The sequence below is a fragment of the Ctenopharyngodon idella genome, chromosome 19 (genome assembly GCF_019924925.1).
Source record: "Ctenopharyngodon idella isolate HZGC_01 chromosome 19, HZGC01, whole genome shotgun sequence".
In the NCBI taxonomy this organism is placed as follows: domain Eukaryota; kingdom Metazoa; phylum Chordata; class Actinopteri; order Cypriniformes; family Xenocyprididae; genus Ctenopharyngodon; species Ctenopharyngodon idella.
Genome location: NC_067238.1, coordinates 13,206,097 through 13,221,965, shown reverse-complemented (window position 1 = coordinate 13,221,965; position 15,869 = coordinate 13,206,097). Strand labels below are relative to the sequence as shown.

Below are 15,869 nucleotides of genomic sequence, written 5' to 3'. Positions count from 1 at the left end.
AGGATATTTAAGTAGCTTTTATAAACGTTCACTAGAAAAAGACATTACAGGTGTGCATCTTCAGACAAAACAATGGCAGTGACATATTTTAAGATATGTCAGTACAAGTTGCTTTCAGTTAAAACAGCTCAAACATGCATTTTAATCTGGGACTATCTTAAGCCTTTCTGTGAAACCGGGGGTATATCATATAAATTAATTATTAAAGTTATTTTTTACATTAACCTGTAAAAATGCATTGCACTCATCAGGATACTATCCTGAGCTACATCAGAAGGTGGCAGTAGTGTTTTTGTATGCCGAATGTCTCCTGAAAGTTTAATAACACCTGTTAGCATTAACATCTGTTAGCATTCCTATTCATCTGCGGCAGACGCTCAGTTAGCACAAGCCCCGAATGTGGCGGTGTAACATTCCTGTAGTGTGCTGAGGTAAGTTTAGGAAAAGTCAACATGAGTGTATGGATGGGATTTGACAGCTCATTGGGTTGTCAAACAGATATTAATAGTTTTGTAATGTACTTGATTTAACCTGAATTCTCCTTAATATTTTGTAGATGATAATGGTGTGAACATAATATTTTAGAAGATCTTTAGTTTTCCTTTACACTGAAATGTGACAAAAAAGTTGAAGTAGTGTTTTACAGGCCTTGTGCACTTATTGTTCCTGATCCTATGGGTAATTGATACTAAATTATGAGGAAGTATCCATGATCAGTGAAGCGTATGAATGCTTTCATTATTCAGACTGACTTTCAAACACTCTCCTCGCACAGCACTGCTTCTACACTGAAGAACACTGAGATGAGGATACTCAGACTTGGACTTGTCCTGGTGGGCTTTGCGTTTTGTTGTGTTTCATCTAAAGGTGAGTTTAATTACCTGAAATATCTGTTATATGAAGACAGGACTGACTTGTAGGACCAGTCTCACCATTTTGTGGTAACTAACTAATCACATGCTCAGAACCATTTTAGCTTCTGATTTGTGTAAATCTAAAGGTTTAGTTCACCTAAAAATGAAAATTCTGTCATTAATTACTCACTCTCATGTCGTTCCAAACCCATAAGACCTGCATTCATCTTCAGTACACAAATTAAAATATTTTTGATGAAGTCTGAGAGCTTTCTGACCCTCCTTAGACTGCAATGTTATTACCATTTTCAAGGCCCAGAAAAGTAGTAAAGACACTGTTAAAATAGTCCATGTGACTACAGTGGTTCAACCTTAATGTTATGAAGCAACGTGAATACTTTTTAAGTTCCTGTTTGATCTTTCCAAGAACCTAATTGCAGCAAAATAAAATACTTCATTGTTGAATATGCACATATTTCTGGATGTATTGAACCCTCAAGAATGTATCTTAACTGGCATATACTGACTCTTATTTGAATAACTTTGTTCCCTTCAGATGTTTACGTGTTCCAGGGCATTGACGAATGCGAGTATAGCAAAGAGGATTTGTCTGACATGGTCTACACAGTGAAGCTGGTCTTCAACCAGAAGCTTCTGTGCAGTTATGACTCAAGGCTGGGGAAATATGTTGGTTATGATGAATATGGAATCAAGAACGCTGATCATTTCAACAGTCAGAGCTGGAAGATGAAACAGCGCAAGGAAGAGCTGGAGACACTGTGCAGAGCTGATGCAAGATTTTATGTCAACAGCACAACGAGAAAGGGTAAACAGTGTATTTTTCATTCTTCTTTTATCTTCTGCATTTTCATTTGAGTACAAAAAATTTTAAGGAAATGGAAATGAAAGCAATGAGTTGAGATAGTCTGAAGTGATCCAATAGGTCATATTTAGTAGATGAATCTTGTTGTTTTGCAACAGTGCCTCCCGTTGTTACCGTACGCTCCACTGAGAAGGCTCATGGTCAGCTGACCACCTTGGTGTGCCGTGCATACAATTTTTACCCACAGGCCATTAATATGACCTGGCTAATAGACGGATCGGAGGTCACTGGTGACGTGATCTCTACTGAATTCATGGATAATGGTGACTGGAGCTACCAGATGCATTCATACCTCGATCTGGTGCTCCACAGAGGAGTCGCAGTGAGCTGCCGAGTGGAGCACAGCGGCCTGGAGAAACCTCTCGTCATTCAGTGGGGTGAGTGAAGATAGTGAGCTGTATTAATAATTGTTTAGATAACTGTTGGAATTTACCAGTGGTAGTTGGTGCTGATCACCAGCTGATCTATGAACAAAAAGAAAGCACACTGCCACAATCAATCAACTTCATGCTGAAGAACTGACCATGGGTTATTAATGTTAAAGGGTTAATTCACCCAAAAAAATGAAAATTCTGTCATAATTACTCACTCTCATGTCGTTCCACATCTGTAAGACCTTCGTTCATCTTCAGAACACAAATTAAGGTATTTTTAATGAAATCTGAGATACGCCTGTTCTGACGTGGAACCTGGAAGTGCTGAACGTAAACAGTGTAAGAGAATGACACAGAAGAGAAGAGATTGTTGAATAAAGTTGTCATTTTTGTTTTTGCGCAGAAAATGTATTCTTGTCGCTTCATATCATTAAGCTTGAACCGCTGTAGTCACGTGGACTATTTTAACAATGTCTTTAGTACCTTTCTGGACCTTGAAAGTGGTGGTTAAAGGGTTAGATCACCCAAAAATGAAAATTCTGTCATTTATTACTCACCCTTATGCCGTTTCACATCCATAAGACCTTTGTTCATCTTCGGAACACAAATTAAGATATTTTTGATAAAATCCGATGGCTCAGTGAGGCCTGCATCGCCGGCAAGATCATTAACATTTTCAATGCCCAGAAAGCTACTAAAGGCATATTTAAAACAGTTCATGTGACTACAGTGGTTCAACCTTAATGTTATGAAGCAACGAGAATACTTTTTGTGCGCCAAAAAAACCAAAATAACGCCTTTATATTCAACAATATCTAGTGATAGCCGATTTCAATTCAAAACACTGCTTCATGAAGCTTCAAAGCTTTACAAATCTTTTGTTTTGAATCAGTGGTTTGGAGTGTGAAAGTCACGTGATTTCAGTAGATGAGACTTTGTTACGTCATAAGTGTTTCGAAATTTCAATGGTTTGTGTGTTTTTGGCAGCTTGATACCCGCTCCGAACCACTGATTCGAAACAAAAGATTCGTAAAACTTCGAAGCTTCATGAAGCAGTGTTTTGAAATCGCCCATCACTAGATATTGTTGAATAAAATCGTTATTTTGTTTTTTTGGTGCACAAAAAGTATTCTCGTCACTTCATAACATTAGGGTTGAACCACTGTAGTCACATGAACTGTTTTAAATACGTCTTTAGTAGCTTTCTGGGCATCTGAAAGTGTTAATTATCTTGCTGGCGATGCAGGCCTTACTGAGCCATCGGATTTTATCAAAAATATCTTAATTTGTGTTCTGAAGATGAACGAAGGTCTTACGGGTGTAGAACGACATGAGGGTGAGTAATAAATGACAGAATTTTCATTTTTGCATGAACTAACCCTTTATCTAAAACTATTAAAAACACTTTTTATTGAAATAAAGCTGAAATGAAATAAAATTCAATTTTCCATTTTTCCATTTAATATTTATCAGTTAAAAACACTAAAATTACACACTGGAATAAATAAATAAATAACTAAAACTGAAATATAAATAAAACTAAATTAAACCTGTATAGTAATATTTTAAAACAAACAAACAAAAAAAAACAGGAAAGAATAAAAATGAGAAAAGCACATAGCAAAATTACTAAAAATGAAACTAAAATTAAAACAAAAAACTGAAAATAAAAAAGATTTTTAAAATGATTGATACTATAATAGTATATAAATAATGTTAAAATAACACTAAAACTGATGAGGCATTCTGTCCATGACCCACCAGATGTGGTCTGGTCCAAATTTTCCGACACTTCCACTTTTACCTCTGCAAATACATGTTACTGCGTGATGTTTGTGTTCATGAAGTTCTTGTTTTTCTGTTGAACTGATGTCATGTTGGAATTACTGTAGAAATTTCTCACAAGTAAAGTCCACAATACACATGCATTTCTTTGTCATGATGTTCTGTTGGTTTTCTTGCATTGTTGGTTTATTGATTTGCACGTAAACTCTTAAAATAGAGTACTTACTTCTGTCACCTTCTGTTCATTCTCTTTCTCTGGTCTTTTCTCATGCTCAGACTCGACCTCTCTCAATACCAGAATTGCAAAATTAGCTGTGGGTTGCTCTTTTTTCCTTTTTGGCCTTATTGTGGCTTTTTCTGCTGCATACATCTACTACAAAAGAAAGCACAGAGGTAAACGTCTACCACTACTGATACTGAAATAATGGATTAATAAATCCAGGATAGATGTAAAGGCATTATGTAAACACTTTTCTTGTCTTCCCCCAGGTTTTTCTTCTCTTCCCCTCTATTGAGCACCTTTTTCATTCATTTTGTGATGTTAAGGGTTGAAAAATCAGTTTTTTACGTGGATGCGTGTAAATGTTTGATTCCCTGTTGTATATTATTGCTCATTTTAATAAAGAATATTTTTTTTAACTTACCTATGCATGGTTGCCTCTGACTCATATTTGCATATCAAACCAGTGCTCTAAACAAAACATATATATAGACAGAAAAAAGAAAAAAAACCCCCATAAAATATAAACCTCAATACTGCAACATCAAATAAGTTTATAAAATTGTGTCTGTAGAAACATGCATATATTTAGGGATTCATTAATGTAGTTTTATTTTTTAATCATCTGGTGTTGAATGATATCATTTAGGGCAGAAAAGCTGCAGAAAGAAAACACTCTGACTGCATTTACTCTAACAGCCACAAGGGACTGTGGTTAATTGTTCTGTTCATTTCCCCAGACAAACAGCAGCGGTTTAGATTTCAGAGCAGGTGCAGTGTGGAGCTTATTCACTGTCATTATCACTCCTGAACTCAGAGGCCCTTTTGTGTTAAATCTCTTTATGTTTCCCTTAAGTATTTGACCTAAGAACAAACATTTTCAATCAACAAAAAATAAAGCTTTTTTCAAAATAAATATCATATACTTATTTATATATGTTGTACATAATATAATATTAATTTATTAAAAATTGATAACTTAAAAATGTATATATAATATTAAAAATTATGAAATATATATTTAATAAATAATACATAAAATTGAATATATATATATATATATTTGTATTCCCTTATTTTTGTTATCATTATTCTGATTCTGATAACAATAAAATTATTAAATTATAACTATAATTCATTTTAAATAAGTTTAAGATTTATTGAGGGTCAGTTTTATTGAAGCCAGTTGTTGACCACAACTGCTCTAGAATTAAATTTAATAAAAAAATGCTCGTGTATTCTTTTCACGATAAAACCATAGACCGTAAAATATTAAAACCAAGGGCGGCTTGTATTTTGAAGAGGGAAGCAGGTCATTTTTTTCTCTCCAGTTGTACACTTCTGCCCTCTTGTGGTCAGTTACGGTATTGAGCATTTGTAAATTAATCTGGTGCCGTTCCAGTTTCTCACAGCGCTCCTAGCTGGAATAGCCTACCTCGTTTCTTAAATAATTTTTCTTTTTTTTTTTATTTGAGGTAAAATAATTTTATCTTTAACTAGCCCATTATCACTCCCTCTCTCCTAACGACAGTAACTGCCATATTTACACTCAAAAATGCTCCTTGTTCAGTTTACTTAAAACGAGTCAAAGCAATTCAATTCTCAAATCATTTTATAAAACCTAATTTAATTTCTTTCAGCTCTCTTTAATTTGGAAAATTTTCCATTTGTTTGGGGACTATATGAATAACACGGTAAACACTTACCTCGTGTAATGTGCTGGACGATTTATTTATTTGAAATCAAGCAGCAAACAATCAAAGTAAAAGTAAATTATATATATAAAATGGCGGAGCTTATGACGACAGAAGTGTAAAATTATTTCAGTCATCTAATGATTTCCATGTGTGTTCGCATCAGGTCATTTATACTCATGTGCTCCTACACCTTGACCAGAGTGACCAGAGATTTCCCAACAACAGCTTCTTCAACATTCTTCTGAACTTATACAAGAAAGTAAAGGATTTAACAACATAAATGTGAGCGAATTCATTTTATTTTATTCTTGAATCCTTTAAGAAGACTATCAAATTGTAAATCGCTTTATCCCATTCATGACTTTGAAAGTCAAGAGGTCGTGACTGAAGCATGGGAAAAAATATTAGTGGTCTTTTAATGCCCTCTACTGGACATAATTATGTACTACAATACACAGTTGACCATAATGGCGGCGCCCTCTCGTCTCATATCCAGGCTGACATTAGTGACGGGTGAGATTTAAAAACATTTACTTTGTCTTAATGGCCATATATATTTTATATCATTTAAGTCATAATACCATTTTAAAGTTGAACACTTTTGTTGTACAAGTCATACAGCTACTGTTCACTTTCAGTGCTCGTGAAAACACCTTTGTTTAGATCATGTTTATAACTATTGAGTCTGTAAAAATGATTAACATTACATTAAATGATTAACAAAACATTAAAAGCTACAGCTACAATATTGTTTTCAGTATTTGTATATATAAGAATACATAAAATGCTTTTAGCTTTTTTAACCATTATTAGTCTAGATGTTGCATTATATCATTATGCAAAATTTAGGGCATGTTATTTTGCTTCTAGTAAAGTTTAAAGAAATTAATTGGGAAGGTATATACGTTCTAATATATATCAGAGATTTATTGATCAGATTAATAAAGCAGTCATGGTCAGACATTGTCCTTTTTTTCAGGAGGTGGCAGTGGCATCGGCAGGGCCGTGTGTCAGAGATTCGCCACTGAAGGTGCTTCTGTTGTAGTGGCTGACCGCAATGAGGAATCAGCCAATCAGACCTTGGAACTCCTGTCACGTGACCACAAAGGTCAGGAGCACATGGCCCTTGGGGTGGACGTGTCATCAAAGGACAGTGTGGAGAAACTAGTGACAAGTATACAGGTATGACAGATGTGTGTTGGGCTCTTCTGGAGCTCTGACGGGTCGAATAATAAACTAGAATGTTCTTGATCTTGTTTTCTTACAGTGCCGCTACTTCCAGCCGCCCTCTGTGTGTGTGAACGCAGCTGGGATCACTCAAGATGAATTCCTTCTCAAGATGGAAGAAGATGATTTTGACAAAGTCATTGATGTCAATCTCAAGGTGCTACAATCTAGAGCCTTTGGCTCTTAAATCTTAAATCTTTCCTACTCACAAGAAAGATTTAAGTGAGTCTTGTCAAGAAACATGAGTTTCTTCTAAAAAAAATTCAAAAACAGGTGTAAGGGTTTTTTTTTTAATGTTTTTGATTTTGGTAGCCATCAGTTATGCTCACCAAGGCTGCATTTATTTCATCAAAAGTACAGTAAAAACAGTAATATTGTGACCATTTAAAATATATACTAACTATTTGATTTCTATTTCTATTACTATTGCTATTATATGTTAAAATGTAATTTATTCCAGTGATGGCAAAGCTGAATTTTCAGCATCATAACTCCAGTTTTCAGTCACATGATCCTTCAGAAATCATTCTAATAATGCTGATTTCCTGCTCAAAAAAAAAAAAAAAAAAAAAAATCTTATTATCAATGTTGAAAATAGTTGTGCTGCTTAATATTTTTGTGGAAACCATGAAACATTTTGTTTTTTATTATTCTTTGATGAATAGAAAGTTAAAAATAGCAACATTTATTTGAAATCGAAATCTTTTGTAACATTATAAATGTTTTTACCATCACTTTTGATCAGTTTAATGCTTGCTGAATAAAAGTATTAATTTCTTTATAAAAAATTCAGTAACACTTTATTTTAGGGTCTTTTAGTTGCTTATTAGCATGCATATTACTAGATTATTGGCTGTTTATTAGTACTTATAAAGCACATATTAATGCCTTACTCTGTATGACCTTATTGTACATTCTTAATCTAACCCAATACCTAAACTTAACAACTACCTTACTGACTATTAATAAGCAGTAAATTAAGAGTTTATTGAGGGAAAAGTCGTAGTTAATAGTGAATATGTGTTCCCTATACTAAAGTGTTACCAAAAATTCTTACTGACCTCAAACCTTTAAATGGTAGTGTATGTATGTATGTATGTATGTGTATATATATATATATATATATATATATATATATATATTATATATATATATAGTTTTTTTTTCCATTAAAGTTGTCCCTTTCTCCTTAGTGTTTCTGAACATTTTAAATATATTCTATACAGTGTATAAGTCTGTATCTGATCTTCTGTATTCATGATCTCTTCCAGGGTACTTTTCTTCTGACTCAGGCCGTCTCTAAGGCTTTAGTTTCTTCCGGGGCTGCGAAGGGCTCCATCATCACTGTGGGCAGTATAGTGGGCAAGGTCAAGCATTTACAGTAGAGCAGTATCACGCTGTAGTACACTCACAGTTTTATTACAGTGGACATTTATCAATTTTACACCAAGGATGCATAATAAAGTCATTAACATTTTTCCTAACCATAGGGTTTCTTAAGTGTCTCTTTCTTTGGCTGTAGGTTGGGAATATTGGCCAGGTGAACTACTCTGCTTCTAAAGCAGGAGTGGAGGGACTCACTCGAACCGCAGCCAAAGAGCTCAGCAAGTATGAGCATTTCACTGTGACTGGAACATATTTACAGACCTGCCATTTTTATATGCTGCTTATGTGTTAGTAATGGGCTGTAAACATGACACTGGTTGAGCTTTTTTATGAGAGAGATCATGGCTGTGTCCCAAAACTTAGTATCTCACGGAATTGATATCGGACAGACTTCTGAGGCAGCTTAACGATTTAATGATCTACAACAAATTAGAACAAGAGAACTAAGCGAATATTTAATTACTACAATACTAATTTATCACTAGAAATGACATCAAAAGTGGAAAACATTGGTAAAAAATGTACATTTACACACAAACTGACCACCAACTGCAACTTTCAGATGCCATCTTTATTTTTTAGCTCAACTGTCACAGAATAGAAAGCACAGGATTGTGGGATATCAAAGCCAGCGAAGGATACATCTATGCTGCCTTCAAAAATCGATCAGATGAAGGCATCTCATGAGACAGGAAGTGAAGCTAACATTGGATTGGGATGTGCCTTGATGCCTTCCTACCTGGAATGCGTCCTCCGAAGGCAGCATTTTTAAGCTTTAGGATGCAGCCATATCTCTTAATGTTATATTTTTTAATAATTTAATATAAAAAGTGTTTTGTGCCTTTTAGATTTGGTATTCGCTGCAACTGTGTCCTGCCAGGGTTCATCGCTACACCCATGACAGATAAAGTACCAGAGAAAGTCATCGATAAAGTAAGGAAGAATATGTCTGTCTTCAGATTAATAAAACAAGCTGATTATTTGTGCACATGAACAAGTCATTTAGAGTTATTTCTTAAATGTGACGAGATTGTTTTTATTGATTTAAAACAGCTTTAAACTTTACTGAGGGACCTTAAAGGGATAGTTCACTCAAAAATTAAAATTGTGTCATCATTTACACACCCTCAAATTGTTCCAAACCTGTATGAGTTTCTTTCTTCTGCTGAACACAAAAGAAGATGTTTTGAAGAATGTCGGCAACCAGACAGTTGATGGACCCCATTGACTTCCATAGTATTTTTTTTTCTCCATACTATACTGTGGAAGTCAATGGTGCCCTCAACTATCTGGTTGCCGACATTCTTCAAAATATCTTCTTTTGTGTTCAGCAGAAGAAAGAAACTCATACAGGTTTGGAACAACTTGAGGGTGAGTAAATGATGACAGAATTTTCATTTTTGGGTGAACTATCCCTTTAACCTTTTTATTATATTAATTTATTGCATTGTCAGACCATTGCACTGTATCCTACCATATTAAAGCCACTTTTATTGTAACTTTAAGTACTATTTTGTGCAGCTCACATCCATTATTCCAATGGGAAGGATGGGAGAGCCTGCTGGCAAGTATTATTTTTTCATTATACAAAAACATTTTCATGAATGCACTTGTATCACACAAACTAATTTGTTCTACTTATCGGTTTGGATGATCACTATGTATGTTTATGTATATAAAATTAGATCTATTTCTCTTTCACTCTTGTTTCTGCAGAAGTCGCTGACGCATGTGCCTTTCTGGCTTCTGATGACAGTCGATATATTACTGGAGTCAGCATTGAAGTTGCTGGTAAGAAGCTTGATCTCTTGCTGAAAAGCGTCTTCAGCAGAAAAACTATGTCTATGATTTTATTTAGAAATACTCTGTTTTCAATTTGTTTTGAATTAACATTTCTCTTTAATCAATACAGGTGGACTCTTCATTGGCTGAAAACAATGTTTAATGTAACGTTGTTCACCAACACATTGCCTTTACCTCTGAGAAATTGTCCTTGTATAAATTTAATTGCTGTAAAAATATTGTGTACAATGTAACAAATGAAAATGAAAATCCTATATTTATACAATTAAAGTGTGAAGATTTTATAAAGAACCCATTTTTAAAAAACAATTAAGTTGACACAAGAAGAAATGTGTTGATGTGTGGTTTAATGGGAACGTTTGGACCAAAACATCAAGTCAAAGAATTAAAACAGTTAACAGTTCAAAACCCCGAGCGCAAACAAAATTGATCATTTAGATGAAGGGTTTTTAATAGGTGTTTAAAGGAAAGTGGCCAAATTACATACGGTTTCACCTAAGACATGAGAAAACTTGTGCTGGGAAGTTGTTGAAAGGTGAAAATGGGAGTTTGGCTCAGAAGAACGAGGCAGATCAAATATTAGCAAAAGCACCATGTGACCATGACAACAGGAAACAAACGTGGAAAAGAACAACAAAGGAGTCCAACAGCTCTTTAAATAGATTATATATTACACAAACAGATTTTGAAGTACTTACATAAAACAAGTTTTAGCACCATATTTTTTTAAAGGCAGATGTTTGTCTTTCACTGACAAAAACAATCCTAGCAGTATTGTCCTTGTGAGAAAACCACACAAACAACTTTTAATTCACAAATAATTTTTATAGCTTTTCATTCCCCTCTCCATGTTTTAAAAAAGAAACAAAAAATATACATAAAAAACAAACCACCATCAGTTTCCTTCCCTCTCCTTCCTCTTCCTGTCCCTTCTCCACTGCTGTCTGAATCTCGAGACATTTTTTTTGTCATCTCCACCTGCACTAAATTCTCCTAAACCTCTATTTGCGACTGAAATAATGCAATGTTATCACAAGCAAGTATATAGATCATACAGAGAAGGCAGATTTGCTTTCTGGGGTTTAATTTACATATTTAATAGATTGATGAAAAAACTACAGGAAATAATTACAGATGAATACCACATTATTTTGTACTGCAAGTGTTGGTCATTTTCTTGAGAGCACCTGTTTGTTTCACAAAATAAATACAATAAAATATTTCTGTACAAATGGTTCTAATGCACAATTCCAGCCTGAACACTGTTCACACGAAAGGTCAAAGGTGACAGATGGGTTTGTCATCAATACTGAATGCTGTGGGTCAACTGTGTGCAGATTGTCAGATAAAATGCAAATTTATGCAAATTTGTAAAAGGCACATGTAGTGAAACGCATAAATACTGGACTGGTAAGTTGGCAGCATGTCTATAAAAGTCGAAAATTCTTACAGATTTTATTACTCTATAATAAATGTACAACATTATCAAATTCAATACAATTTTACACTGTTAATGGCTTTGATTTCATTGCATATTTATATGGCCCAAGTCATTCAGGTGTGATTTTATTACAGCACAGAAACGCATTCTAATTTCACCTTCTAATGGAATTTTCATGCTCAGCTTCCGTTCCTCAGTTTAAATTTTGCACCTGCATTCTATTCTATAAGGTACGGGAGGAAGCGAGGAAGGGGTGGAGATCTGCACAGGACTATAAAAAGGAACGATCAGGCATGGAGGTAGGAAGAGTGGAACGTCTCGGAAGAGAAACAGTGGGGAGGGGAGCTGTAGGAGAGAGGGGGCCGAAACGGGAGGGTCTTCCGCTTTAGGCCAGCAGTATCTGCTCGAACACACTTCTGTTACTTGACAGAATATTTGTCAATATCTTCTCTCCTGCGAGAATGGCTCTCTTCTCCTCTTGTTGTCCATCCGTGGCTGGGAGTGTTTTTCCCTGGGCGTGTACTTTGTGTGCAACTTTGTTTCACAACAATGTGTGTGTGTGCATGTGTGTGTATGTGTGTGTGTGTAAATCTATGTGTCCCACTTCTTACACGTAATTTCAAATGTCTTTATAGTGTTGGCATTATGTCTAGGTTTTAAGTGCATGATTAAGTGAGTATGTTTGTGTGTGAGTGTTTGTATCGGTGATTGTATTCCCCTTTGCCCTCAGCATGTGTGTGTTTATCCCAGGAAACAGACAGGTCCCACTTCAAAACCAAATTTCTGATTGTCCTCCCCAAAGTCTGAGATCCTGATGTCCAGCAGAGGGAGCTGCTCCACCTGAGGTGTGTTCACCTCCAGCACTGTCCTGTCCAAACCTTTACGATACTGCAGGGGAGAACAAGAGAAGGAAAATATTTAAGAGGAGAGACAAAATACCTTAAGATATTGGAAAAAAGAACTATGTGTAATTTGTAGATAAAAGTATATAAGACCAACTACCCAGCAAGTACAAACATTTTTAAAAGTATTGCACTTTGGTTGCAGTTAAAACATTTTAAAAACACACCTAAAATAAATTGTGTAATCAAGAAATGAAGTGCTGTTTACATATTTAGATTAAAACAATCTACATCAAAATCAAATGCAATTTCAGAAAATACCCAGTAGATTTAATAACAGCATTATAATGTATTCTTACAATGAAAACAAAATGGTCAATAATAAAATAATAATAATAATACTTAAGCATGCATTAAATTGAACAAGTTTTTTTTTTATTTCAAATAAACACTTTTTTAAACTTTCTATTCATCAAATAATTCTGAAAAATGTATCAGAAAAAGCAGCACAACTCTTTTTAACACTGATTATAATAATAAGAAATGTTTCTTGAGCACCAAATCAACAATAGAATGGTTGGTGAAGGATCATGTGACACTGAAGACTCAAGTAATGATGCTGAAAATTCAGCTTTTCCATCACAGAAAGAAATTACATTTTAAATTGTAGTAATATTTCACAATATTACAGTTTTACTGTATTTTTTTTCAATTAATTGCAGCCATGGTGAGCATACAAGACTTTTTAAAAACATTTTTAATCTTACTGAACCCAAACTTTTGAACCAGTAGTGTATTTAAAAAAAATTATGTTAAAATGTTGTATTAAATTAATGTACTTTAATGTACATTTAGGGCCAGATTTACTAACAGCTCATGCCAGCGCAAACCCTCTTTTGGCATTAAAAAACTACTATCAGGATTTACTAAAGAAACGCTGTAAAAATTAGCGCTGAAAAGGCATGGACACAGTTATTTTATCAGCTGATCTTATTGCATATGCATTTGTAGGAGTGTCCCTTTCAGACTCAAAATTTATGAGAGGAGAGTATTTAAGTGAATCATGCGAGGTGATTTACTAAGGTTTGCGCTAGTCAATTTGCTGGCATTTGTGCCATTATTTACCGGCCCAAAAAAACATGTCTTAAACCAGACACTAATTTGCGTTGCTCTTGGTAGATTGCGTTGGTCATTATGAAAATGATAGGTGGCATTATTCGTCAGAACACAGCTGCTTCTGTATTCCTTAGTTTGCCCGTCATCAGTAGATCACCCATAGAACTTTCCACTCCAATCAGCGCTTTTTTGGAATTGCGCTCTCATGCTAATTTGTCCTGTTTAGTAAATCTGGCCCATAATGATAATTTAGTGTAAAAAATATTATTTATGTTTTGAAATAGCATGAGGTAACTTACAGAGCAGCCGTCGATGAGGGCTTTGATGTAGGGGCTGGTCTCATAGCTCAGCTCTTCATCGTTGGCTCCCTGGAAGTGTAGCGCCCTCTGGTAACCGTTGTCGGTAGTGAGGTCAGCCCAGGCCACTGATCGGTGGCAGTGGTAGGTTAGGTTTTGACGGGCCTGGACACTGAGCAACCGCAAGAATCCCAGCTGGACTACACCTACAGGTTCTCCACTCGAGTCAACATATGAAAACTACAACACAAAGGAAAGTATTAATTCATGATTCAAAATATATTGAACATATTTTGAGTAACACATTCTAAGATTTTGTTGTCTAAAAGGGTGTTCACACTGAATTCATTTTTGTCACTGTAAATCGCTCTCAATGTGAATGCCCTTTAATTGAGATAAGAGCTTTTGGTTTATTTATGCATATTAGTTGGTTAAATTAAAGCATTTTGAAGAGTTAAGACCATAAACTCACCTTGTTGCCCTTTGCAAACTGACTGTACCAGGACCCAGGCTTCTCCTTTGGCCAAGAGTTTATCTTTACCTATGGAACATATTAAACAGGATTCGTAAGTTCAGATCAATCCAGATTTCAGAAGTTGATGTGTTATGAATGTTTAAACATATAAAGGTGAATGACTGAAAGTTCTTACATTCTCTACTGCTTTGCTGGGATACAAGCACGTCTCTCCACCAGCAGTGAAGTTACAGTAAACTCTGAAAGAGTCCCGGGCGCAGCCTTGATTTGGATCAATCCAGTACTCGCCTATATAAAAAAAATCATAATGATTAGAATGCAAACTGCCTCACCATTGGTCATGTAATGTGTCAATCATGTAATAACCATGACGATCATACCATCTTTCAGATCTGGTTGGCTGAGATGGAGGTCCTGGCAGGTGCGGGCTGGGCTTTCCTGCGTTCCCAGGGGGAAGCGCATGCTCTCGATCTCCTGGCGCAGGGAATTGAGCGAGCCGAAGATCTCCTCCATACCTTCATTTCCAGTCAGGAACTCTGTGCCCGTGGCGTCGGCAGCCTCAGTGTCAGTCTCAGAGAGCATCTTACTGGCGTCGATGGAGCGCTTGGACTTCTTGGGGATCTGAATGGGCAGCGGCTGGATGACATCACCAGGGGGACCCTAAAGCAAAAAAAGAATTCAGCTACATTTCAAGGATGTAGGAATTCTGGGATGTGCTGATCTCCTTTATTTTTTCTCTTAAATGATTGTATGTTTTTTTAAGTTCATCTCAACAAAAATCTTCCCCTGCCAAATGATTCTTGTGCAACATCCTGCATTTTATATAACAGAGACAAAGCTCACCGGTGGTCCTGGTGGTCCTTGTACACCTTTTTCTCCTTTAGGACCAGCTCCACCCTGTACCACAGAGACAAGACATATCAAACTAGTGTCATTTTACTGTAAAGTATGATGTTAGACAGAAATGTGAACTATGTATAACTATGTATAATGCTTTATTTAAACATTACCTCACATAATATAATTCTCACACTCATTAACAGACATTTTATTTAAGGAAGGAGTTTACATGGGTTACTCACAGTGGCACCTTTAGCTCCTTTGATACCCCTCGGACCCTGTGAAAAACATCATATCTGATGTATATTCAAAGAAACCAATGTTTTGAGACTATATTTTGGTGCTGCAGAGCTCAAGTTGGGTACTCATAGTTTATATTTCCAAAATATTCAGAATTTGGTATGATAAACAGCTCTAAAAACCTAAGAAATAGTAATTAAGTTTACTCACAGGCATACCAGCAGGACCTGCAGGGCCAAGAGGGCCAGTTCCTCCAGGCATACCCTAAAATAAACACATCAAGAAATGAAAGAAGATATGTGATTGTATGAAATAGGGTATGAACTAGGAAAGTTTGCACAGTTGTACAAAAGTTTGGAGTTGGTAAGATGTTTTAATGTATTTGAAAGT

At 35.4% G+C, this 15,869-nt stretch overlaps 3 protein-coding genes across 5 annotated transcripts in view; 2 read left to right on the top strand and 1 right to left on the bottom strand.

The window, feature by feature from the left end:
• Positions 1 to 270: 270 nt before the first annotated feature.
• On the top strand, positions 271 to 4,539 carry LOC127500661 (SLA class II histocompatibility antigen, DQ haplotype D beta chain-like). Its single transcript, XM_051871995.1, has 6 exons — positions 271 to 431; positions 776 to 867; positions 1,411 to 1,680; positions 1,836 to 2,114; positions 4,173 to 4,289; positions 4,386 to 4,539. Exons 2-6 carry the CDS (start codon positions 804 to 806, stop codon positions 4,409 to 4,411), a joined length of 756 nt encoding a protein of 251 aa, XP_051727955.1. The 5' UTR covers positions 271 to 431; positions 776 to 803; the 3' UTR covers positions 4,412 to 4,539.
• Positions 4,540 to 5,989: 1,450 nt separating this feature from the next.
• hsd17b8 (hydroxysteroid (17-beta) dehydrogenase 8) lies at positions 5,990 to 10,499 on the top strand. The gene is made up of 10 exons (XM_051871994.1): positions 5,990 to 6,095; positions 6,272 to 6,326; positions 6,793 to 6,995; positions 7,081 to 7,197; positions 8,312 to 8,407; positions 8,563 to 8,648; positions 9,275 to 9,359; positions 9,948 to 9,990; positions 10,143 to 10,217; positions 10,339 to 10,499. Exons 2-10 carry the CDS (start codon positions 6,281 to 6,283, stop codon positions 10,356 to 10,358), a joined length of 771 nt encoding a protein of 256 aa, XP_051727954.1. The 5' UTR covers positions 5,990 to 6,095; positions 6,272 to 6,280; the 3' UTR covers positions 10,359 to 10,499.
• A 260-nt stretch (positions 10,500 to 10,759) lies between these two features.
• col11a2 (collagen, type XI, alpha 2) overlaps positions 10,760 to 15,869 on the bottom strand; it is a 36,352-nt gene continuing 31,242 nt past the window's right edge. For all 3 annotated transcript variants that reach the window (XM_051871954.1, XM_051871956.1, XM_051871957.1), the window contains 8 exons: positions 15,690 to 15,743; positions 15,482 to 15,517; positions 15,243 to 15,296; positions 14,780 to 15,059; positions 14,575 to 14,687; positions 14,397 to 14,465; positions 13,928 to 14,164; positions 10,760 to 12,558 (listed from right to left, as the gene is read on the bottom strand). In XM_051871954.1, coding sequence (XP_051727914.1) covers positions 12,412 to 12,558; positions 13,928 to 14,164; positions 14,397 to 14,465; positions 14,575 to 14,687; positions 14,780 to 15,059; positions 15,243 to 15,296; positions 15,482 to 15,517; positions 15,690 to 15,743 — 990 coding nt within the window. In that variant the 3' untranslated portion in view covers positions 10,760 to 12,411. The remainder of the gene's footprint in view (positions 12,559 to 13,927; positions 14,165 to 14,396; positions 14,466 to 14,574; positions 14,688 to 14,779; positions 15,060 to 15,242; positions 15,297 to 15,481; positions 15,518 to 15,689; positions 15,744 to 15,869) is intronic.

Bases quoted from the DNA above. Each gene is read 5' to 3' on its own strand.
- LOC127500661 (XM_051871995.1), top strand. From the start codon at position 804: ATGAGGATACTCAGACTTGGACTTGTCCTGGTGGGCTTTGCGTTTTGT. The intron at 868-1,410 runs GTGAGTTTAATT...TGTTCCCTTCAG, and splicing joins TTGTTGTGTTTCATCTAAAG to ATGTTTACGTGTTCCAGGGC. The intron at 1,681-1,835 runs GTAAACAGTGTA...GTTTTGCAACAG, and splicing joins CAACAGCACAACGAGAAAGG to TGCCTCCCGTTGTTACCGTA.
- hsd17b8 (XM_051871994.1), top strand. From the start codon at position 6,281: ATGGCGGCGCCCTCTCGTCTCATATCCAGGCTGACATTAGTGACGG. The intron at 7,198-8,311 runs GTGCTACAATCT...GATCTCTTCCAG, and splicing joins TCATTGATGTCAATCTCAAG to GGTACTTTTCTTCTGACTCA. The intron at 8,649-9,274 runs GTATGAGCATTT...TGTGCCTTTTAG, and splicing joins GCAGCCAAAGAGCTCAGCAA to ATTTGGTATTCGCTGCAACT.